Raw genomic sequence first — 24,981 nt, 5'->3', positions numbered from 1 at the left:
TTATCGCAGGTTAATTTTCTTTCTCTCTCTTGCTATCCCACTGTTTAAGTTGCCATCTCAGGTTAGCTCCTTCCGATTGCCCACAGGGCATTCAGGCCCGGTTCTTACCATAAGCAGTGCTTCCCGCTCCTCTCCGTTCAGCCCCCACTAGCTGGTGGCGGATGCGAGCGTCTGGGGTACTTTTCTGCTGAAAGTTGCTTTTAGGCATGTAATCCATGGGTTTTATTTATTTTTCCTCCCAGTTAGGTTGCTCTCTGAGACTCCAAAACTTCCCCCATACCTGTAAGGGAGAGGGTTTCCTGGTGTTTAGAACTTCCTCTATTAAGACTTCCTTCCCGAGACGGGTCCCCGTCCCTAACTCTTTTGTCTCTCTTTTTATCTTTTCTATTATGTCCAACCGCCTTTCAAAGACAATGGGCTGCTTTTCTGGGCACCTGATGTCCTTTGCTAGAGATCAGAAGTTATTATGGAGTTTGCTCAGCGTTCAAATGTACTTTCAATGAATTTGTAGGTGAGAAAGTGGTCTCCCCGTCCTATTCCTCCGCCATCTTAGCTCCACTTTCCATGTGGTAATTTTAGTCCTAATTTTCTATGCAGAGTAAATTAAGGCAGAAAGAGGAAAGCCAATATTGTATATTAACATATATAAATGGCTTTTAGAAAGATGGTACTGATGAACCTATTTGCAGGGCAGCAGTGGATTTGCAGACATAGAGAACAGGCTTGTGGACACTGGGGGAAAGAGAGGGAGGGACAGACTGAGAGAGTAACATTGAAAACACACACATTACCATACATAAAATAGATAACCAGTGGGAATTAGTCGTATCACACAGAGAGCTCAAACCCGGTGCTCTGTGATAGCTTAGAGGAGTGGGATGGGCTGGGAGGTAGGAGGAAACTTCAAGAGGGAGGGGACATACAGTATACCTATGGCTGATTCATATTGATGTGTGGCTGAAACAAAAACAATACTGTAAAGCAATTATCCTCCAATTAACAGTAAATACATTTAATTATGAAAAGAGAGAGAGAAGAAAAGAGAAGCAAAAAGATATTATAGACCTTGAATTGGGATCCTGTGTGGGAGCACAGGGACATTAACCTGCCTGTAATAGCACCTGTTCTTAGAAGACTGTGTTTGGTAAGATAAGGTCATCTTACTTCCTCCTGTTGGGACACAAGCTGATTGGCTTTTACTATCTCACAGGCATCAATTCAGGAGAAAGAGGAGCTTCTCTGCCAGGAGCCCAATTGAGGAACCTGAGTGAGTACTCGGTGCACTTATCCCATCCCTTGGATTTGAGCCCAGGAAATCTCAGGGAAGGGCTGTGAGGTTGAGCATCTACTTCACCGCTTTATACCAAGTCTAGGGGAGGGGAAATGTCTAGTCTGAAGGTACAGCCACCAGTCAGCAAATGGAGAATGGTGCCCAATGTTTTAAGGAGCCAAGGTAAGGACCATGAATGGTGATCCCAGTGAACTCAGGATGGAAAAAACCCTACTGAGCCCTCAGCACTGGGTATCCCCTGGGAGGGAAGTGGCCTGAGATATCCCTTCACTTGGCTTCTGGATGATGTGGAGGTCTAAAGTTGTCTGCATCAGAGTAGCAGAAGGCCGGGTGCCCAGGCTCCGCCAAGACTTGACATGGTAATAAAAGATGAGCTGAGAGGACCGCAATGCCGGTAAATCCAAAGCAGGGCTGAGAGGATGCAGAGGGAAAATCGAAGGCCTCTCTTCCTCCTCTGTGGGATTCTGTGGGGACAGCTGAGCACGAAACAGGAGCCTTGTGGGTTCCTCGGGCAGTGTCCTCAAGGACACCTGCAGAGGCGGCCTTTAATAAAGGCAAGGTGGAATCTCCCCATTTTAAGTTGCTCACATCGCCTCATTCTCCATCCTCCAGGTGCACCAATCTCCTGTCCTTTGACCCAGACTCCTGCCTGTAGTTCCTGTCCACGGCCATCATGCCCCGTAGGCAGAAGAGTAGGGTCCGTGGTCATGAGAAACATCACCAGGCCCGGGCTGAGACCCAGGGTCTTCATGATCAAGCCACCACATCTGGGGGAGAAGAGTCCACCTCCTCGTCCCCTCCTGATTTAGAGAGTGCTCTCTCAAGCTCCTCAGGTGCTGGCACCCCGAAGGAGCCTCAGGGAGCCCAAGGCACCACCAGTGCTGCCGCAGGTGCTATACCCAAAAGATTTGGTGTCTGTGGTGCAGCACGCTCAAGAGCTGATGTCTGTGGTGCAGCACGCTCAAGAGCTGATGTCTGTGGTGCAGCACGCTCAAGAGCTGATGTCTGTGGTGCAGCACGCTCAAGAGCTGATGTCGGTGCTGCAGCACTCTCAAGAGCTGATGTCTGTGGTGCAGCACGCTCAAGAGCTGATGTCTGTGGTGCAGCACGCTCAAGAGCTGATGTCTGTGGTGCAGCACGCTCAAGAGCTGATGTCGGTGCTGCAGCACGCTCAAGAGCTGATGTCTGTGGTGCAGCACGCTCAAGAGCTGATGTCGGTGCTGCAGCACGCTCAAGAGCTGATATCTGTGGTGCAGCATGTGCAAGAGCTGATGTCGGTGCTGCAGCACGCTCAAGAGCTGATGTCTGTGGTGCAGCACGCTCAAGAGATGGTGTCGGTTCCACAGCTCGCTCAAGAGCTGCTGTCTTTGGTGCAGCACGCTCAAGAGCTGATGTCGGTGCTACAGTATACTCAAGAGCTGATGTCGGTGCTGCAGCATGCTCAAGAGCTGATGTCGGTGCTGCAGCATGCTCAAGAGCTGAAGTCTGTGGTGCAGCAAGCTCAAGAGCTGATGTCAGTGCTGCAGCACGCTCAAGAGCTGATGTCTGTGGTGCAGCACGCTCAAGAGCTGATGTCGGTGCTGCAGCACGCTCAAGAGCTGATGTCTGTGGTGCAGCACGCTCAAGAGCTCGTGTCGGTGCCACAGCACGCTCAAGAGCTGGTGTAGGTGCCGAGGGCCAAGGTCAGGGAGGTGAAAATTCCTCCCAGGCCTCAGCTGCTGCTGAGAGCTCTCACACAGATCCTCTGACCAAGAACGTCGAGGTGTTGCTACAGAAGATGCTGTATAAGTATAAGGGGAGGGAGCTCATTAAGAGGTCAGAAATGCTGAAGGCAATCAATAAAAGGTACAGGGGGCAATTCCCTGAGATCCTCAGGAGAGCCTCTGAGCACATAGAGATGGTGTTTGGCCTGGTCCTGAAGGAAGTCAGGCCCAATGGTCACTCCTATATCCTGGTGAGCAACCTAGATCTCAGCGACAGTGAGTCTATGAGAGGTGACCGGGGGCTGCCGAAGAATGGTCTTCTGATGCCTCTTCTGGGTGTCATCTACTTGAATGGCCACCGCCTCTCTGAGGAGAAGATCTGGAAGATCCTGAATTTTCTGGGCATCTATGATGGAAGAAGGCACTTCATCTTTGGAGATACCAGGAAGTTCCTCACAGAAGATCTGGTGCGGGAAGAGTACGTGGAGTACCGCCAGGTGCCAGGCAGTGATCCCCCTCGCTATGAGTTCCTGTGGGGTCGGAAAGCACTCATGGAATCCAACAAGATGAAAGTCCTGGAGTTTTTGGCCAAGGTCAATGATACGGTCCCTGCTACCTTCCTGGAGCATTTTGAGGAGTCTTCCGAAGAGGAAGTAGAGAGCACCAGCCCCAGAGCTGTAGCCAGCGTTGGCACTTCTGCCTCGGGCTGGGCTGGCACGTCTGTCTGGGATACTGCAGGCATTTCTGTCTCGGTCTGGGATGGCCCTTCTGCTGCAGCCCAGGCTGAGCATCCTGCCTCAGCCATGCCTGGCATTTCTGCTGCAGCCAGTGCTGGCCCTTCTGTCTCGGCCAGTGCCCACACCAGGGCCGCATCCAGCCAGTCATCTCGCCCCTAGGGTGGTCTGAAGGCTGTTCTTCACTTTGTGGTCAGAAAAGCCTGTCATCATCCTGTGGTCCTGTTGACTTCCCCCTCCCACCCAGTTTTCAGTTCTTTCTTTTTTCAACTGAAAAAGTTGATTTAGGTTGTATTTAGGTTGATGATACAAGTATTTGAATAACATGGGTCACACACACTTTGCTGTTTGTCAAATTCATGAGTAGGAATTTTGTTTTTGGAAATGCATATTGGAAATCCTCTAATCCCTTTTGTGATCCCGGATGAGAATAACATCACTTTAGGATAAGAATAGCCTTAGAAATGTGAAAGACACCACACTAATAGAAGCTCAGAACATAGATACATAGAGAGAGAGCTGAAAGTTCTTCAATTTTTGGTTTGCATTACTCTCTGTTATAGTCTCCGTTTTTGTAAATGTATAAGATATATCCTTGGATCTGCTTATGGTTTTCAGGAATGTTTGAGAATATAAATTATAGCAAATGATTTATTTGTGGCTCTTCTTTTACACAAACATTAATTGAGCATCTGCTTCAAAGAAGTCTTTCAGGCCTGTACTGGCACTGTTTCGTCAAGGAAACTCCCAGTCTGCCCATTCAATTATAGTTTGCAGGGAAGCTGTCATTCTGTGGAAGAGGCTGAGATGCTCTCTACCTCAAGAAGAGCAAGAAAGAAGCAGGGTAAAGAGCAAGTGGAGAGAATATATTACTTTGGTTTCATTGCTAAGCAGACTTTTGGCTGATTGCAGAGGTGGGGTCATTTTTGTTTTTCTTTCAGTTAGAATGCTGGATAGTTTGTGACATCTGATAGATGCAAAAAAAGAAAAGAAACCCAGCTGATGTAACATCTGAGGTCAAGTTAATCATAATAACTGCGATTGCCTGTAATTTCACAACAGAGGCAGGTGCTGTGATAGATGCTTTCCATGAATACATATATTCCACCAGTCTGACAAGGCAGGGTTTATAAAACTCACTTCACAGTGGAGAGCCCAAGGCTCATAGAGTCAGAGTTTGGTTTTGTGCCAAAATACTTAAGGCCGGTCAATGAAAGAGCTGGGACTAGACTCCTGCTCTAAACTACTGTAGCATACATACTGTTCTTTTTCCACGGTCCTGAGACATACCCATGTCTTTTCTTTTAAACAAGTACTTTTAATATTTGACATTTAATTTCCTTTTTCTTATTTATTTATTTGGCTGTGGTGGATCTTATTTGTGGCACGTGGGGTCTACTTACCTGACCAGGGATCGAACCTGGGACCCCTGCAGTGAGAGCCTGGGGTACTAGCCACTGGGCCACTAGGAAAGTCCCCACCCTGTATGTTTTATTTCAGAGTTTTTCTCAACACTTCAAAATTTGTCCTGGGTAATAAAAAAGAATGCCCTTGTGCTCAAGCTACTGAATCAGAATGTGTAGCCAGAGCAGTAAGAATTCCAAATGCATTTAACCAGAAATATGTATCCCTTATACATTACCCATAGATAAATGAAAGAGACAATATTTGGTGACAGTATTAGCATCTGCATTGGCCATGTGAGATAACCTCTGAAGACCAGGGGCTGTCCATATCATGCCTAGTCTCTTGTCTGTAGAAAGTAAATCTATCAGAATAGAAATGACGTGAGAAACTTCACCTGGCTGATGAGATAGATTGATGTACCATTTTTCCCTGATGGATGACCACCTGTCCTGGGACTCCTGCCTTTGGCTGTAGCTTCTCCATCTCCTATCACTCCTGGGAAAAGGACCCATTCATTCTCTGTAGCACTGCAGAGCAAGCACGGCTCCAGAGTTTGCAGGGATGTGGAATTTCCCCAGGAGCCTTTAATCCAAGACCCAGAAAGCAAGATGAGGACCCCATGTTGGAGGATTGAGGAGAGGAACACCCCAGAATATGGGGGGACTCACTTGAACAGCCCTCCCAACTGCTCTGAGTCACAGGGGATCTCAGACCTATTAGGCTAAGCATAGCCTCGCTTATTTTTCAGGCCTCTGAGACCTAAGAAACTTGGTCTCGGAGCAGAGTTCTGAGGTTGGTAAGGGAGAGAGGATCAGTCTCTCAGAAATGACAGTGATAAACCTGAATGAGGGTGATGGAAAGATGCAGCGACATAGTAGGAACATGTAAAGATATACCTGTCCTTGTTGGCAAGCCCGTGGAGTCCAGAACTATCTGGGCTGCTGTGGTTATCACTTTCAACTCAGGTCCCGGGAAAGTAGGGACTTTGGGAATCAGCAGAGCAGCCCCAGGAAGGGTGCAGAGTCAAAGTGAAGACCCAGGGTATGGACATGAAAGCCCCTCAACTCACAGCCAACAGGGCTACACTTAGCCCATCTTCAGTGAGCCCTGGGAGGCAGAGGGAAGTGCTGGTCAGCTCAAGGGCCCCGTGACTTCTCCCTAGTTGGTGTCAAGGAGGTGAGGACTGTCGTTCTCACTGGCTGTTCATGACAGAGTGGAAATCCCAGGTATGAGAGTGGCACAACCTTGTCTGAGGAGTGCAGCAGGCAACTACCCCACTACAGAGAAATTCTTAGAAAGTCCTGCAAATGTACTGGGCCCTGGGAGGGAACAGGCAGGATTTTCAGACTAGGTTTATCCCTCATTTTCTGAAGGCGAATGGCTTCAGGGCCTTACAGTCCTTGGACTAGTGCAGGAAGACCCAGTCAGTTGAGGTCAGGTACTGAGTTCCAAACAGGAGTCAACTGATGGCACGGGCTGACAATGAAGGATGCCTCCCAGAAGGAAGGTGGCCACAGAGGGCACTGTCCCTGTCAGGCCTGAGACTCTGCCACTTAGGCCTGGTGACGTGGTGAGTCCTACTCACTTCCTCCCAGAGCGTCTCGTGGAGGGAAGGAACCTCATCCTCGTCAATGGGAGCAGCCAACACTAAACAGAAGGACGATTTCCAGATTGTACCAGAAGGTAAGGTCCCTGATGACTGAAAAGACCATCTGTCTCAAAACAATAGGGGCAAAACATATTCCTTCCACTGCTGTTAGCCTCGGAAGACCACAGGCTGTGGTGGACCGATGAGGCAAATTCCACTTCTCCCTTGGGGGTCTCAGGGAATTGGGGGCCTGAGGGGAGAAGCCTTAAGGCAAACCAGGGAATATTTCCAGCTTATGAATATTTCCAGGTTATTTCCAAGTCAGGGTGAGGACGGTAAAACTGTTTATACACACATACCAGGATAGCCACACAGAATCTTCCCTACTGTCAGACTAGAAGGCCACAGGTAGAGTTGTCAGGCCAAGGGCCCCTTCAGTTCTGACTGTATAATAGCAGGGAAGTTGGGGTTTTGGTCTGATGGTGGTGGTCCCATGTCAACAGAGGGGGGAGTTTTGGCTTGGCTAAGAGTCAAATTTGGGACCCTGACGTGGGACCCTGAGATGAACCGTCTGTCATCCTCAAGGAGCTTGCCACAGCTTTCATTCTTGTGAGACTATGGGCAGGGGTGGCTAGATAAGGCCACCCTGTCTCCTCGTCCAGGCTCACAGGGACGTATGGGTCTTACTATGAGGAGGTAGGCCTCAGGTCAAGAAGGAGGGCATTCCTCAGGCCTCACCAGAAGTCAAATTGTGAAGTCCAAGTGAAGGTTGAGGGGTCTACTCATCCCTGAATAGAGGGGACTAAAGAGAGTCATGCCCTGCCCTTTGATGTCAGTTCTAGAAAGCTCAGGGGAAGACTGTCAGGCAAGGCTCTCCCTCACATCTTTATACCAGGCCTCCTTCTTCTTGTTGAATTGCTAAGCCATGTCGGACTCTCTTGTGACTCCATGGACTGTAGCCCACCAGGCTCCTTAGTCCATGGGATATTCCAAGGAAGAATTCTGGGGTGGGTTGCCATTTCCTCCTCCAGGGGATCTTCCTGACCCAGAGATTGAGTCTGCATCTCTTGCAGCTGCTGTATCACAGGCAGACACTTTACCGGTGAGCCACCGGGGAAGCCCTATATCAGGCCTAAGGGAGGCCAGGTCTTCGTTGGAAAGTACAGCCACCAGTCATGAGAAAGGAGGGATATGGTGCCTGCCAGGAATTGTGGCAGATGCTTTACAGTTACCACCACATGCCACCAGTCCTTCCAGGCAGGGCTTGCCAAACTCCCTTCAGAGTCAACGAGCCCAAGGCTCTCTCAGAGAGTTTAATTATGTGACAAACTTCCCATAGCTGATTAAGTGACAGGGATGGGCATAGCCCCCTGATCTGAGTTATTCTAAAGCTCACCCTCTCACTCCTGCAAGCCTGAGCTGACCTTGTTCCCTTAATTACCTTCTTATTCTCATTACTGTGAAATGTATTGGAAGCAAATGGAAGCAAGACTCTAGGTTCAAACAGTTACATTGTAATACATGGCCAGAGCAATAATAATAATAATGCCATAACAAATGTGACATATGAAGAGAGGAAAGAAAGAGATGATATTTTCTGGCAGTAAGATCATCTATGCATATATATGAGGTTTCAGATAAGCTTAAAAGATCAAGGACTCACAAAACAATCATCACATAGCCATTTCTTTGTATTAAGAAATTTCTGTTATCTCTAAAATATAAGGTTTATTTCTTAGAGTGTCCCTGAGAAATCTGGCTGAAGGAGAGAAGGGACAGGTTACCACGTTTTGTTTCTCTTGCAGGTCTCTACCTGGCCCCCCTTACTTATGCCATGGATTTCCCATCTCTTATCACTCCTAGGACAGGGATTCATTCTCTGCAAGTTTGGAGCAGGGAAAGTGATCGGGGCTTTCCCGGGATGTGGCATTTCCCAAGAAGCCTTTAATCAAAGGGGCAAGGGCCTGTAGGAGGTCACCCATACGTCTGGACTGAGGAAAGCACCCCCAAGAATATTAGGTGTAAGAAGGTTCCAGGGAGAGATCTCAAGGTGAACATCTCTTTTCTCCGTTGTCACAGTACAGTTGTCAGGGACTTGAATCCTTTGGTCTAAGGAGGACTATCTCAGGTCAGAGTAGGAATTCACCAATATATATGTGAAGCCCCTGACAAAGAAATGAAAGAAATAGCGACCCAGAACCACTGGGGTTCTGTAGCATCCACTTCCTGCTGTCAGCCCTTGGAGGTCCTGAATTCCATCATAGGATGAGGTAGAGAGAGGCCTCGAGAGCTAAGAGAGAGTGCTACTGCCATGAGCAGGGCACGTTCCAGATCTCAGTCCTCTTGCTCCTCCCACATAGTGACGTCCAGGACAGATCCTTCATCTTGAGGTTGAAAAGAGAAGGAAGTATTTGAAGTAATTGAGTGCCAAGATGGAGCTTAAGGGAACACATTTTATGTCTTTTTTTTTCTTGCTTGACCTCAGTAACTGGGAGATGTATCTCTTTCTGCTTAGGGCTTTCTTTTTCATAGTATTGAAATATACTTCCTTGTCATTGAAGGTCTCTTTTACTTCCATATCTGTGTTTATGAACAAAGTATATCCCATTTATTACTGCATTTCGGTATAAGTATAAAGGTTTTGGTATTTTCTATAACGAATTGGAAATCCTTGAGTCTCTCTTTGTGATTCAGAGCAAGATAACATGTCAAGAGTATTGGGAGTTTCTTACCAATGTGAATGAAGACAGTGAAATTGTTGATATCAGGAAATAACGAAAAGGGTCTTGAGTGTGTGGCATCTGCAATAAAGTGGAACAGGAATTCCCAGCCCCTGTTTCCCCACAGCAACCCAGATTTTAAAATTCTATAAGTGAATTTGTAGGAGAGAAAGTGGTCTCCCCATCCTACTCCTCCGCCATCTTGGCTCCTCCTACTATTCAACATAGTGTTGGAAGTTCTGGCCACAGCAATCAGAGCAGAAAAAGAAGTAAAAGGAATCCAGATAGGAAAAGAAGAAATAAAACTCTCACTGTTTGAAGATGACATGATCCTCTACATAGAAAACCCTAAAGACTCTACCAGAAAATTACTAGAGCTAATCAATGAATATAGTAAAGTTGCAGGATATAAAATTAACACACAGAAATCCCTTGCATTCCTATATACTAACAATGAAAAAACAGACAGAGCAATTAAGGAAACAATACCATTCACCATTGCAACAAAAAGAATAAAATACTTAGGAGTATATCTACCTAAAGAAACAAAGGACCTATACATAGAAAACTATAAAACACTGATGAAAGAAATCAAAGAGGACACAAACAGATGGAGAAACATACCGTGTTCATGGATTGGAAGAATTAATATTGTCAAAATGGCTATTCTACCCAAAGCAGTCTATAGATTCAATGCAATCCCTATCAAGCTACCAACGGTATTTTTCACAGAACTAGACCAAAGAATTTCACAATTTGTATGGAAATACAAAAAACCTCGAATAGCCAAAGTAATCTTGAGAAAGAAGAATGGAGCTGGAGGAATCAATCTGCCTGACTTCAGACTCTACTACAAAGCCACAGTCATCAAGACAGTATGGTACTGGCACAAAGACAGAAATATAGATCAATGGAACAGAATAGAAAGCCCAGAGATAAATCCACGAACCTATGGACACCTTATCTTTGACAAAGGAGGCAAGGATATACAATGGAAAAAAGACAACCTCTTTAACAAGTGGTGCTGGGAAAACTGGTCAACCACTTGTAAAAGAATGAAACTAGAACACTTTCTAACACCATGCAAAAAATAAACTCAAAATGGATTAAAGATCTAAATGTAAGACCAGAAACTATAAAACTCCTAGAGGAGAACATAGGCAAAACACTCTCCGACATAAATCAAAGCAAGATCCTCTATGACCCACCTCCCAGAATACTGGAAATAAAAGCAAAACTAAACAAATGGGACCTAATGAAACTTAAAAGCTTTTGCACTACAAAGGAAACTATAAGTAAGGTGAAAAGACAGCCCTCAGATTGGGAGAAAATAATAGCAAATGAAGAAACAAAGGATTAATCTCAAAAATATACAAGCAACTCCTGCAGCTCAATTCCAGAAAAATAAATGACCCAATCAAAAAATGGGCCAAAGAACTAAACAGACATTTCTCCAAAGAAGACATACAGATGGCTAACAAACACATGAAAAGATGCTCAACATCACTCATTATCAGAGAAATGCAAATCAAAACCACAATGAGGTACCATTACACGCCAGTCAGGATGGCTGCTATCCAAAAGTCTACAAGCAATAAATGCTGGAGAGGGTGTGGAGAAAAGGGAACCCTCTTACACTGTTGGTGGAAATGCAAACTAGTACAGCCACTATGGAAAACAGTGTGGAGATTTCTTAAAAAACTGGAAATAGAACTGCCATATGACCCAGCAATCCCACTTCTGGGCATACACACTGAGGAAACCAGATCTGAAAGAGACACGTGCACCCCAATGTTCATCGCAGCACTGTTTATAATAGCCAGGACATGGAAGCAACCTAGATGCCCATCAGCAGATGAATGGATAAGGAAGCTGTGGTACATATACACCATGGAATATTACTCAGCCATTAAAAAGAATTCATTTGAACCAGTCCTAATGAGATGGATGAAGCTGGAGCCCCTTATACAGAGTGAAGTAAGCCAGAAAGATAAAGAACATTACAGCATACTGACACATGTATATGGAATTTAGAAAGGAGATAACGATAACCCTATATGCAGAATAGAAAAAGAGACACAGAAATACAGAACAGACTTTTGAACTTTGTGGGAGAATGTGAGGGTGGGATATTTCAAAAGAAGAGCATGTATACTATCTATGGTGAAACAGATCACCAGCCCAGGTGGGATGCACGAGACAAGTGCTCCGGCCTGGTGCACTGGGAAGACCCAGAGGAATCGGGTGGAGAGGGAGGTGGGAGGGGGGATCGGGATTGGGAATACATGTAAATCCATGGCTGATTCATATCAATGTATGACAAAACCCACTGGAAAAAAAAATAATAAAAAAATAAAAATTAAAAATAAAATAAAATAAAATTCTATAAGTAACAAAATACCTTTATAGAAGGTCTAGAACCCAATTAAGAAATTGCAGTACCATAGGTAAGCATAAAATTTACATCAGCTGCACTTGAAATGTGTAAGCACAGCAATTTGACTCTTTGGCATCACCCCCTGTCTCGGGCTGGTACAGCTGGGTACCAAGAGAGATTGTGACATTTCTTGGTAGGGGGAAATGACAGTGGGGTGAGTGTTTTGAGTTTCAGTCCTGTTAGTACTAAGAAATGCATTCAAGAAAGGTGCAGGACACAAAATAACACAGAAAAATGAGTTGTGTTTCTAAATACCAGCAACAAACTATCTGAAAAAGAACTTAAGAAAACAGTTCTACTTCAAATGTGTGAAAAAGAATAAAATACTTAGAAATAAGTTTAATCCAGAAAGTGAAATATCTAAACACTGAAAGCAACAAGACACTGATGGAAGAAGTTGGAAAAGACACAAATAAAAAGATGCCCCAAGTATATGAATTGGAATACTGTGAAAGTATCCATCCTGCCCAAAGTGGTCTACAGACTTAATGTACTGTGTGTCATAATTCCACTGGAATTTTCCAGAGAAATAGAAATGGTAAAATTCTTATGAAACCACAAAAGACCTTGAATAGACAAAATAATGTTGAGAAAGACGAGCAAAGGTGGAAGCCTGGCACTTCTTGCCTTTGTTCAAGACAGTGTGATACCAGCGTGTACATAGACACACAGACCAATAGAACAGAATAGAGCCTAGGAATACAAAGATGCACATAAAGTCAAGTCATCTTTGACAAAGGCACTAAGAATACACAGTGAATGAAAAGATGCTGAACATCACTCATTATCAGAGAAATGCAAATCAAAACCACAATGAGGTACCATTACACGCCAGTCAGGATGGCTGCTATCCAAAAGTCTACAAGCAATAAATGCTGGAGAGGGTGTGGAGAAAAGGGAACCCTCTTACACTGTTGGTGGAAATGCAAACTAGTACAGCCGCTATGGAAAACAGTGTGGAGATTTCTTAAAAAACTGGAAATAGAACTGCCATATGACCCAGCAATCCCACTTCTGGGCATACACACTGAGGAAACCAGATCTGAAAGAGACACGTGCACCCCAATGTTCATCTCAGCAGTGTTTTCAATAGCCAGGACATGGAAGCAACCTAGATGCCCATCAGCAGACGAATGGCTAAGGAAGCTGTGGTACATATACACCATGGAATATTACTCAGCCATTAAAAAGAATTCATTTGAATCAGTTCTAATGAGATGGATGAAACTGGAGCCCATTATACAGAGTGAAGTAAGCCAGAAAGATAAAGACCATTACAGCATACTAAGACATATATATGGAATTTAGAAAGATGGTAATGATAACCCTGTATGCAAAACAGGAAACGAGACACAGATGTACAGAACACACTTTTGGACTCTGTCGGAGAAGGCGAGTGTGGGATGTTTAGAAAGAACAGCATGTATATTATCTATAGTGAAACAGATCTCCAGCCCAGCTGGGATGCATGAGACAAGTGCTCCAGCCTGGTGCACTGGGAAGACCCAGAGGAATTGGGTGGAGAGGGAGGTTTGGGAGTGGGGATCGGGATGGGGAATACATGTAACTCCATGGCTGATTCATGGCAATGTATCACAAAACCTACTGAAATGTTGTGAAGTAATTAGCCTCCAACTAATAAAAAAAAAAAAAAAAGAATACACAGTGAAAAAGAGGGTATCCTCAGTCACCCAATAGTGTCGAGAAAACTGAATATTTGCATGAAAAGGGTTAAACTTGAGTTGTATCTTACATCACTTGAAAAAGGCAAAATGGATTAAAGACTTAAAAATGAGACCAGAAACCTAAAAACACTTAGAAGAAAACTTAGGGGAGAACTCCTTGCCATTTGTCTTGGCAGTGTTCCGGGGACTTTATTTTGTTTTTTTGTTTGTTTGTTTTGTTTTGCTTTTCAATTTGACATCAGAAACACAGGCAAGAAAAACAAAGCTAAATGGCACTACATCAAATTAAAAAGATTCTGTATAGCAATGGAAACAGTCAACTAAATGAAAAGGTGGAATAGGAGAAAAAGTTTGCAAGCCATATATCTCATAAATTAATATCTTATAAAAGGAACTCAGACAACTCAATGACAGACTAATTAATTGAAAATCACTAAAAAAAGGAGCAAAGAACCTAAACATTTTCCAAAGAAGACATACAAATGGCCAGCAGCTATATGAAAAGGAGCTCAGCATCACTAACCATCAGGGAGATGACAATCCACACCACAGTAAGACATCGCCTCATGCCTGTTGGCACAGCTATTATCAAAAAGCCAAGTGATAACACGTTTTGGCAAGGCTGTTGAGAACAGGGAACCTATGTACACAGTTGCTGGAAATATAAATTGGCACAGCCACTATGGAAAACAGTGTGGAGGTTCCTCAGAAAATCACAAATGTAACTATCGTACGGCTCAGCATTGCCACCTCCTTGTATGCAGTTGACCCTTGAACAACACAAATTTGAACAGTGCAGGTCCACAGATAGATGAATTTTTTTTCAATAAATACATTGAAAACTATTCAGAGATTTGAGATGACTTGAAAAAACAGGTGAATCACATAGCCTAGCAATAAAAAAAGATTAAGAAAAAGGTATCATGAATGCATAAAATTTATGTAGATACTAGTCTATTTTATCACTCACTACCATAAAATATATACAAATATGAAAAGCTTAAATTTATCAAAAGTTATGCACACACACACACACACAACTTATGGACCATGAATAGCACTATTCATCCCTGATGAGCAGTTTCGGTAGTAAGTTATGATCTCAAAAATCTGACCACCAGTGGTTCTCAGGTAGTTCTCATTGTGTTTACCATGATATTGTAAACCTTGAATAACATGATAGGACTCATATGAAGTGCCCCTAGTGGTGCTGGAAGTGCTCTCAAGAAGCAGAGAGAAGTCACGACATTATGCAAAAAAGTTGAATTGCTTGTTATGTACCACAGTTTGGGTCTGCAGTTGTAGTTGCCACCATTTCAAGATGAATGAATCCAGCATAAGGACCACTGTAAGAAAAAGAGCAGGAAATTTAAGAAGCCATCACTTCAGCTACACCAGCAGGTGTGAAAACCTATCCAAGAGATAGACAAAATTTGGGCCCCCATAAGTGAGGACTGGAGACACAACCACCCTAAAATACGGGTCATTCAGAGACCTGCCCAAAATTGCCCTCAGGCCTAGAATGCCCAGACAGGACATTCCCTCTTAGAAGCCTTGTAGTTCTCTGTGAGGTCAAAATCTGAGTCTAAGAAGAATGGCCTCGATTCAGAGGAGGGAGAATCTCAGGTTGGAAGGTCAGGTCCCAGGACTGGCCAGGATCATGGTGAGACCCCTGAGTGAAGAAGAAGTATCACTAGACCCACAAATGAGGAGGCTTTGCAGACCCCTGCCCCTATTCTTAACCCCAGAGGTTCCAGGCAGAGTTATAGGAATGAGAAGCCTCTTCATTTCTGTCTGGTCTCAGCGAGGGAAGGACTTTTCTGTCAGGATGGAAACCCCAGTTCTCAGGAGGGTGGCGTCTTGGCCACTGATGGCCAAGACTGATGGCCGCAGTGGCGATGGGCCACTGATGAGGCCCATCAGTGCTAATGAGAGGGTCTCTGCCACCAAGGAGGAAGGCTCACAGAGTGGCGCTCCTCCTGTCAAGGAGAGATGCTCAAAGCAGTGCCCTGACTCCCCACTAGGGACTCGGAGAGGTGAGGGCTTGTTTTGGGGGCTGGAGGACTCAAGTCCGTAGGGCGAAGGGTCCCGGGCTTTGACAGACGGCATGGTGAGGACCCTAAAGGATGACCCAGGGACCGCTGAACACTGAACGACCGGGTCCCCACAGAGCCCTGCCCCTGCCATCATCCCTCAGAGATCCTGCATAAGGCAGCCATAGCCGGAAGTGTCTCCGCAAAACTTCCGTGCTGGTGGGAAGAGCTCGGACTGATATTCAGTGCATTCATGTGGCTAAGAGTGGATTCTCAGGACAGCTGAAGGCAAGGTGAGGACCTGAATGTGGTCTCAAGGGACCATTCCCCCCGTCCTGTAACAAAGAGTATGCCCAAAGTCTCATCTCTGTGATCGGCAGGGGATGGTTCTAATTCTTTTAGGCTGATTTCTTCCGTATATCTTTTTTTTTCCCCCTTCAGTATATCTTGATCTAAGACATTGTGTAAGATAAGCGATTACTTGATTCTGTAAATGAAGGAAACCTAGGCCCTAACTCCAGTCCTGGGAGAGTGCCGAGTGCTAACGAGGCATGGGGCAGTAAAGATGGCGACACAAAGCGGCACCCATGCGCTCAATTCCCGGACTTCTCCCCTGCCGAAGTGTAAGAGGTGAAGCTTTGTTTGGAGGCTTGTGGACACAGTTCAGTAAAGGGAGGACTGTCAGGCTCTGATAGATACGAAGATGTGGACTGTGAATGAGGACTGTAGAACACCCCATCAGGCTTCTCCCCACACCCACCCCCTCCCCCTCAGCCCCACCCCCATCCCAGCCCCACCCCACCCCACCCCTTCTGTGAGCTATCGGAGATCCTGTGAATCACAGCTTTGAAAGATGAGGAAGAGAGGGCCCAAGCCAGTGATGTCCCAGTGTTCCTCCAGCAATTCTTCCCAGGCCTAATGAAGCTTAGGGAAATTCTGTACTTTGTGCCTGAAGATAGTATTCAGTGTTCTATAAGGAGTATAGAACTGGGTATCCCTGAGGGAGCACAGTGTATAATTCCTTGGAGTTTGTGTTCTGTATGAGGAATTTAGAGAAAAATCTGTGTTTTTATGTTCTTGCTGCTTTTCAAAGGTTGCTCCTTAATGAAAGCTAATAATCTAAGTGTCCGAATGACATCAGTCACACTTAACTGTTGTTTATCGGTCTTAAGGATAAGAGTTTTCCTGCTGTGTTAAACAAATGGGGAAGCTTCCATCTTATTTAGTCAGCTGGTGCAAGGTAACATGGCATTACAATATGTTATTTCCTTGAAAATATGAAAAAATTAAGCAGTGAAATATGTGGGATCAAGTAATAGAGGGAAAGTAAGATGGATGGTATTTGGTTTCCTCATCTTTTGTAGTCTGTGTTTTACAAAATTATAAATGACAGTGTATGCTTCGTTAATTCAAAAATGTAGAATTAAATTCTAAGAAATTCATCCTCATGCTCACAGGCTCATTTATTCCCTAAACATTAATTGAGCCTCTGCTCATAGAAGACTCCATGCTAGTACTTGGAGAGCTGAGCAAAAGATCTAGCCACTGACCATAAAATTATAGAGTTGAGAAGCAGCTGTCATGTAAAGAAAATGGTGACATGACAGCAGTCAAATGTGAATTCCCTGATGCAAGGTAGTGGTGGGCCTTGGGAAAATATAAGTCCTTCAGTGGGAAGTAAATATAAGTTGAGGGCATGGCGGGCTGGATGAGGCTGCGGTAATCCTGACCAGGGACCAGGTTCTCGCATGGTGGGCCCCGTAGTTTAAAGACAAAGCCTGGGATGGGAAACTGCCCTTGACAGTTATAGGCACACTTCACTCTGTTGCACTTTGCTTTATTGTATTTCACAGGTACTTCTTTTCTTTTCTTTGTTCTTTTTCTTTAACAAATTAAAAGTTTGTCAGCCAGCCTTGCTTGCAGTAAGTCTTTTGGCTCCATGTTTCCAACACCGTTTGCTCACTTCATATCTGTGTCACATTTTGATAATTCTTGCAGTGTTCACACGCTCAGCAGCAAAAATGATGGACTCACTGAAGGCTCAGATAATGGTTAGCATCTTTTTTCTTTTAGCAAAGAGGTGTTTTTAAGATATCGATATCATTAGGGTTATCGTTACCATCTTTCTAAATTCCATATATATGTGTTAGTATGCTGTAATGTTCTTTATCTTTCTGGCTTACTTCACTCTGTATACGATAACCCTATATGCAAAAGAGAAAAAGAGACACAGAAATACAGAACAGACTTTTGAACTCTGTGGGAGAAGGTGAGGGTGGGATGTTTTGAAAGAACAGCATGTATATTATCTATGGTGAAACTGATCACCAGCCCAGGTGGGATGCATGAGACAAGTGCTCCGGCCTGGTGCACTGGGAAGACCCAGAGGAATCAGGTGGAGAGGGAGGTGGGAGGGGGGATCGGGATGGAAAATACGTGTAAATCTATGGCTGATTCATATCAATGTATGACAAACCCCACTGAAATGTTGTGAAGTAATTAGCCTCCAACTAATAAAAAAAAATTTAAAAAAATTTTAAAAAAAAGATATCTATATCATTCTGAGGCATAATGCTATTGCCCACTTAATAGCCTATAGTATAGTATAAACATAAATTTTATGAAAGCACTGGGAAACCAAAAAATTCGTATGACTCAAATGTGATATGGACTTTCCTTTGGGGGTTGAGAACCAAACCTGCAGTATTTTCCAGGTGTGACTGTGCTTTGGGATTGTGAGTAAATCAGAGAGAAATCATGTGAAGCTGGCATGGAATGTGTCCTGTCCTCTTATTCCAGTAGAGGTAAACACTGTGAGATTAGATGTTTTATTCATGTTGACTTCTCTCTATGGCATTTCCCAGAAATCAGGATGGCACTCCCCTGAAGTGGGATGATGCCTTGAAGCTGCTGGACTGGCGCACTCTGCCCTCTCTGGGGGAGCCAGCGCCCACACCACTAAAAACAAAACAAAACTAATAATTCAAATCAAGTTATCTTGACTGTGATTTAGCAAACAATAGGGAAGGAATAGATACTTGTGGGTAAATGAATGAAAGCGGGAGTGGTTTATAAAAAAGGGCAAGTGAGAGATAGGTAAGTTTGGGGTCCTTGAAATATTTTGGAACTGTGTTACATCCACTGAGGATGTCTACCTCATGGTGACCTTCAGTGACTTACTCTTCACAGGAAAACACTAGTTTACCTTGCTAACCATGATTTTTCTCATAGAGGGTTCTTTGCCCTAGACCCCTGCTTATTCTTTGACATCACCTGGGTTGAAAATTGAACCACGGTGTGGTGGGTTGAATCTCCGGGGGACAAATTGATCACGGTAAGGACTGGCATCCTTGACAGTCTCAGGACAGGCCAGGCAATGGGCCAGGCATTTTACAGGCATTATTCTCAGTCCCCGAGACAGAACTTCTGAAACCCATGTCACAGATGAAGAAATTGAGGCTTGCAGAGTTTGGAAAGGTATTCAGTTTCCTAAATGACAGGGATGGAAGAAGACTCCTGGCCTAAATAAGTCTGGTTTAAAAAAAAGACAGTTTACTGAGGTATGATTGATATGCAAAAACCTATAGATATTTAATTTATTGATGAGTTTGGAGATAAGTCTACTCCTGTGAAATGACCACCACACTTAATGACATAAACATATCCATTACCTCCAAAATTTCCCTCTCATCCTTTTTTAAGTTTATTTTTAATCGGTGTATAGTTGCTTTACAATGTTGTGTTGGTTTCTGCCACACATCAACATGAATTGGCCATAGGTATACATATGTCCCCTCCCACTTGAACATCCCCCCCACCTCCCACTCCTTCCCACCCCTCTAGGTTATCACAGAGCACCAGTTTGAGCTCCCTGCATCGCACAGAAAATTCCCATTGGCTATCTATTTTCCATTTGGTAACGTATCTGTTTCAATATTACTCTCAATTTGTCCCACCCTCTCCTATACCCCTGTGTCCACAAGTCTGTTCTCTTTGTCTGCATCTCCATCCTGCCCTCAAATACATTCATCAGTACTGTCTCCTAGATTCCATATGTATGTGTCAGTATACGATATTCCTATTTCCCTTTCTGACTCACTTCACTCTGTATAATAGGCCCTAGGTTCACCCCCTACATTAGACTCGCTCAAATATGTTCTTTTTTATGACTGAGTAGTATTCCATTGTATATATGTACCAAGGCTTCTTTATCCATTCGTCGATGGGCATCCAGGTTGCTTCTGTGGCCTATCTATTGTGACTAGTGCTGCACTGGACATTGGGGTACATGTGTCTTATTCACGTATCGTTTCCTAAGGGTTTATGCCCAGTAGTGGCATTGTTAGGTCATGTGGTAGTTTTATTCCTAATGCTTAAGGAAACTTCATACTCTTCTCCATAGAGGCTGTATCAATTTCCAATCCCACCAACAATGCAAGAGAGTTCCCTTTTCTCCACACCCTCTCCAGCATTTATTGTTTATAGATTTTTTGATGATGGCCATTTTGACAGATGCCTTCTCACCCTTTATGTTTTGTATGTGTGATAAGAACACTTACCATGAGATTTGACCTCTTAGACAGTGTACAATATAGTATTCTTAACTATAAGCTCTATATTATATAGTAGATCCCTAGAACTTATTCATTTTGTATAATTAAACTTTGTAAGTTTTGATTAATACTTAGAATTGGAATACTGCCTGCTGTATCAGTGAATAAACACTGTTAGTTATCAACAGTTGCAGCCACCACGAATGGTGAGGCCTGAGGGAACACAGGATGTAAAAATACAGGATACAGGCCCCAGATATGTGAAGTTCATATCAAAGGAATGATTTCAGTGAGCCCCGATTCTTGCATCTTTGCATATATAGAAAAGTGCTACATTCCTTAACCTGGGTTATCTGGTTTTCCTTCATTTATGATGGGCTTCCCTGGTAGCTCAGAGGTTAAAGCGTCTGCCTGGAATGCGGGAGACCTTGGTTTGATCCCTGGGTCGGGAAGATCCCCTGGAGAAGGAACTGGCAACCCACTCCAGTATTCTTGCCTGGAGAATCCCGTGGACAGAGGAGCCTGGTGGGCTACAGTCCATGGAGTCTCAAAGAGTTGGACATGACTGAATGACTTCACTTTCTTTTATGATAATGTTTTGATATTCAGACTACCTGCCGTTTGTTGCAAAACTTCTATGTAACCTGGCTCCTCCCCTCCCTTCCTTGGAGCAGTTCTCTCAAGGTTACTCAAGATGCTGCCTCCTGGGTTGAAGTCCTAAATGTTTCTACCAAATAGAATATGCCTGTCAATGTTTAGGTTGTGATTTTTTTTCTTTTATTTATTTCAGTTGGAGGCTAATTACTTTACAATATTGTAGTGGTTTTTGCCATACACTAACCTGAATTAGCCATGGGTGTACATGTGTTCCCTTTCGTGAACCCCCCTCCCACCTCCCTCCCCATCCCATCTCTCTGGGTTATCCCAGTGCACAAGCCCTGAGCACCCTGTCTCATGCATAGATTGTGAATGTTTTTTTAATTAATATTGATTTTATTATTAATATTAATAATATCAATATCCAATTAATAAAATGTACTTAAACCCCAAAGATAAAAAATGAGTGTTGAAATCTCATATTAAAGGTTTTGGAAAATGAGATAAGGCATAACATAAAGAGTTACTCTCATAAATTATCATATTAAATTAGATACATATGACCCAAAGTTAAGTATTCTAAACATGTAAAATTATAAAATATATTAACTTTGATTAATGTGGAAATGTGAATGTTTTTTAAGTCTACAGTTCCTTCTCATTCACCCTCACATAGACTGTGGCAACCACCACTCTACTCTCTGTTTTTTTGACTTTGACCATTTTAGATTCCTCATATAAATGACATGCAGTATTTGTCCTTCCGTGTCTGGCTTATTTCACTGTAGCATGATGTCCTCTAGATTTATCCATGCTGTCATAATTGGAGAGGTTAGCTTCTTTTTAAGGCTGAATGATATTCCACTGTATGTGTATTTTACATCTTCTTTATCCATTCATCTATCACTGGACACCTAGGCTGCTTCCCTCTCTTGGCTATTGTTGAGTAGTGCTGCAATGAACATGGGAGTGCAGAGCTCTCTTCGAGGTCCTGATTTCAATTCCTTTGGATAGTAGTGGAATTTTGCGGAAAGGATCATGTGTTATTTTTGATTTTTTGAGGAACTGCTACACTCTTTTCCCTGTAAATTGGCTGTACCAATTTACATTCCTACCAGCAGTGTTGAATATGTTTAGTTTACTAAGAAACTTGCAAGCTGTCTTCCAAAGTGGCTCTCCCATTTTCCATCATCACCACCAAGGAATAAGAGTTCTTGTTGATTCACGTCCTTGGCAGCATTTGGTGTTCTCAGTCCTTTGGGTGCTGGCCATTCTGAAAGGCATGTCGTGGTATCTGCTTGTTTTTTTAATGTGCAGTTCCCTAAGGGTATATGATGTGGAGCATCTTTTCATATGCTTGTTTGCCATCTGTGTATCTTCCTTGGTGAGGTATCTATTCATATCTTTTGTCCATCTTCTTCTTCTTAATATTAAGAGTCCTTTGTATATTTTAGATTAGAGCCTTCATCAGATATGTCTTTTGCAAAAATTTTCTCCCAGACTATGGCTCATCTTCTTGTTCTCTTGATGGTGTATTTTTATAGGGCAGAAGTTTAAAGGGAATGAAATCTAGCTTATCAGTTATTTCTTTCATGGATCCCCATCACTTTTTTCTGTGATGATATTTTGTTGATTGATTTGCTGTGTGGCACATGGGATCTTAATTCCCCAACCAGGGTTTGAACTCACACCCTTGGCACTGGAGGCACAGGTTTGTTTGTTTTTTTTTTAACTTTTTTATTTTGTGTTGCGGTATAGTAAATTAACAATATTGTGACAGTTTCAGGTGAACAGTGAAGGGACTCAGCCATACATATCCACATATCAACTCTCCCCCAAATTCCCATCAGTACTGCCACATAACACTAAGCAGAGTTCCCTGTGTTATACAATACATCCTTGTTGCTTATCCATTTTAAATATAGCAGTGTGTGTGTGTGTGTGTGTGTGTGTGTATATATCCATCCCAAATACCCTGACTATTCCTGTCCCACATCCTTCCCCAGCGGCAACCATAAATTTGTTCTCTGAGACTGTAAGTCTTTCTATTTTGTAATGAAGTTCATTTGTATCATTTCTTTTAAAATTATACATATAAGATATGTCATATAATATTTCCCCTTCTCTGTCTGAATCTCTTCAATCAGTATGGTAATCTCTAGGTCCATCATGTTGCAGATTGGTGGTTGCCACAAGAGGGGGTTGGAGGATGGATGAAATGGGTGTAAGTGACCAAATGGCATAAACACTCAGGACTTTCACTTACAAAATAGAGAAGTCTTAGGGATATAATGTACAACATGTTGACTGTAGTTAATAATTGTTGTTGTTAAGTCGCCAGGTGCTTTCCTACTCTTTGCAACCCCATGGATTGTAGCTTGCCACCCTCCTCTGTCTTTGGAATTTTCCATGCAAGAATACTGGATTTGGTTGCCATGTCCTCCTCCAGGGGATCTTCCCGACCCAGGAATTGAACCCGCATCTCCTGCATCAACAGGCAGATTCTTTACCACTGAGCCACCAGGGAAGCACATAGTTAATAATTCTGTATTGTATATATGAATGTTCCTGAGAGAATATATATTTTTAAAGTGAGGTATAGTTGATGTGGGCTTCCCTGGTGGCTCAGATGGCAAAGAATCTGACCGCAAGGCAGGAGACCTGGGTTCAATCCCTGGGTCAGGAAGATCCCCTGGAGAAGGGAATGGTTACCCACTCCAGTGGGTAATTCTTACCTGGAGAATTCCATCGATAGAGGAGCCTGGCGGGCTACAGTCCATAGGGTCAAAAAGAGTTGAGAAAGACTGAGCAACTAACACTTTCACTTCATTTTCATAGTTGATGTACAATATTTTATGCTTCAGGTACGCAACAAAGTGATTCACAGGTTTTAAAGATTATGTTCCATTTATAGTTATTATAAAATATTGGCTATATTCCCTTTGTTTTTCAATATATCCTTGTAGCTTATATATTTTATACATATTAGGTTGCACCTCTTAATCTTCTATCCCTGCCCTTACCCTCCCCCTTGCTGCTTTCCACTGGTAACCACTACCAGCTTGTTCTCTATATCTGTGAGTCTGATTCATCTCCCTCATCTGTTTTATTTTTTAATTCTCCATATAAATGGTATTCTACAGTGTTTGTCTTCCTCTATCTGGCATATTTCAGTTAGCATAATACCTTCCAATCAATCCAGGTTCTTGAAAATGGCAAAAGTTCATTCTTTTTTATGACTGAGTAATATTCCACTGTGTGTGTCTGTGGATCTTTCTGAATTAGTGGGGTATTGTTTTTCATTTTTAGCAGTAATTTAAAGTTTATTCAAGCTTTAATGCAGGTTATTCTCTTCTGACTTTAAGGTAGCATTGCATGGCATACTTCTGAGTACATTCCTGAAAAATTCTTTCGTACTTATTTCTGTTTTATAGATCTCTGCGACCTCTGGCACTGGGGAGGCTGTCATCTAGGTTCGGATCACATAGCAGGGAACAAATGGATACCAGAACTTTAGAAATCATGAAAGCAAGAGACCACCGTGATCTTAGAATATTGAACCAAGTGCTGCCATTAGTGTTCATGTCTGGATGATAAATTCTGTTGCAAATGCAACCTTAGGTAGTGTGAACGGGTAGTCTTTAGGGAAATGAATTGTCACGCAGAATACACTGCCTTGATGTGGGCTGCCGTCCTTTTTCATAATTGTGGTCTGCCAATGAAATGTATCCTCCCCAACTGGACCTGCAGAATATTGGGCTGGAGGGCCACTGGCCACATCGCTAAGTTCCTTACTAATCCATTTCAGTGCCATAGTCTGTGCTTTTTGTCTGACTCCTCACGGTCTCAGTGTGTGCTCAAAGGTCCGGCCAAAACTCCTGATTATCTGGTGGCTGGCAAGGGCTCTCTCTTCATCTCACACTGGCTCTGCAGACACAGGTGCCTCTTAGTGAACAGGGAGGTTGGACTGGGGCGGGGTCGCCTATGGAGAGTAGATGGGGGGAGGGGAGATGAGCAGTGGAGACCCTCAGACTCGGACAAGCGTCGAGTACCATCCAAATGGATGAAGCAGACCATCCAAATGAGTGGGCCATTTTTCTTTAAATATACATGCAGGAGTGGGATGGCTGGGTCATTTGCTAGTTCTCTTTTTAGATTTGGAGGAACCTCCTTACTGTTATCCATGGTGGCTGCACCAGTTGACGTTCCCACCAACAGTGTACAGATCTTCTC

General features: G+C 43.5%; 1 protein-coding gene and 1 pseudogene across 1 annotated transcript; one reads left to right on the top strand and one right to left on the bottom strand.

Annotated features, from left to right (window-relative positions):
• Positions 1–1,964: 1,964 nt before the first annotated feature.
• Positions 1,965–3,890, top strand: LOC133051855 (melanoma-associated antigen B2-like). Its single transcript, XM_061136511.1, has 2 exons — positions 1,965–2,208; positions 2,920–3,890. Exons 1-2 carry the CDS (start codon positions 1,965–1,967, stop codon positions 3,888–3,890), a joined length of 1,215 nt encoding a protein of 404 aa, XP_060992494.1.
• Positions 3,891–24,092: 20,202 nt separating this feature from the next.
• LOC133052858 (ubiquitin-conjugating enzyme E2 D3-like) lies at positions 24,093–24,562 on the bottom strand (annotated as a pseudogene).
• Positions 24,563–24,981: the final 419 nt, after the last annotated feature.

Source organism: Dama dama, chromosome X (assembly GCF_033118175.1).
Source record: "Dama dama isolate Ldn47 chromosome X, ASM3311817v1, whole genome shotgun sequence".
In the NCBI taxonomy this organism is placed as follows: domain Eukaryota; kingdom Metazoa; phylum Chordata; class Mammalia; order Artiodactyla; family Cervidae; genus Dama; species Dama dama.
This window is presented reverse-complemented; position numbering and strand designations above follow the sequence as displayed.

Excerpts from the sequence above, each read along its gene's own strand:
- LOC133051855 (XM_061136511.1), top strand. The coding sequence starts at position 1,965 with ATGCCCCGTAGGCAGAAGAGTAGGGTCCGTGGTCATGAGAAACATCAC. Across the intron at positions 2,209-2,919 it reads ACCCAAAAGATTTGGTGTCT|CTCGTGTCGGTGCCACAGCA; the intron begins GTGGTGCAGCAC and ends CACGCTCAAGAG.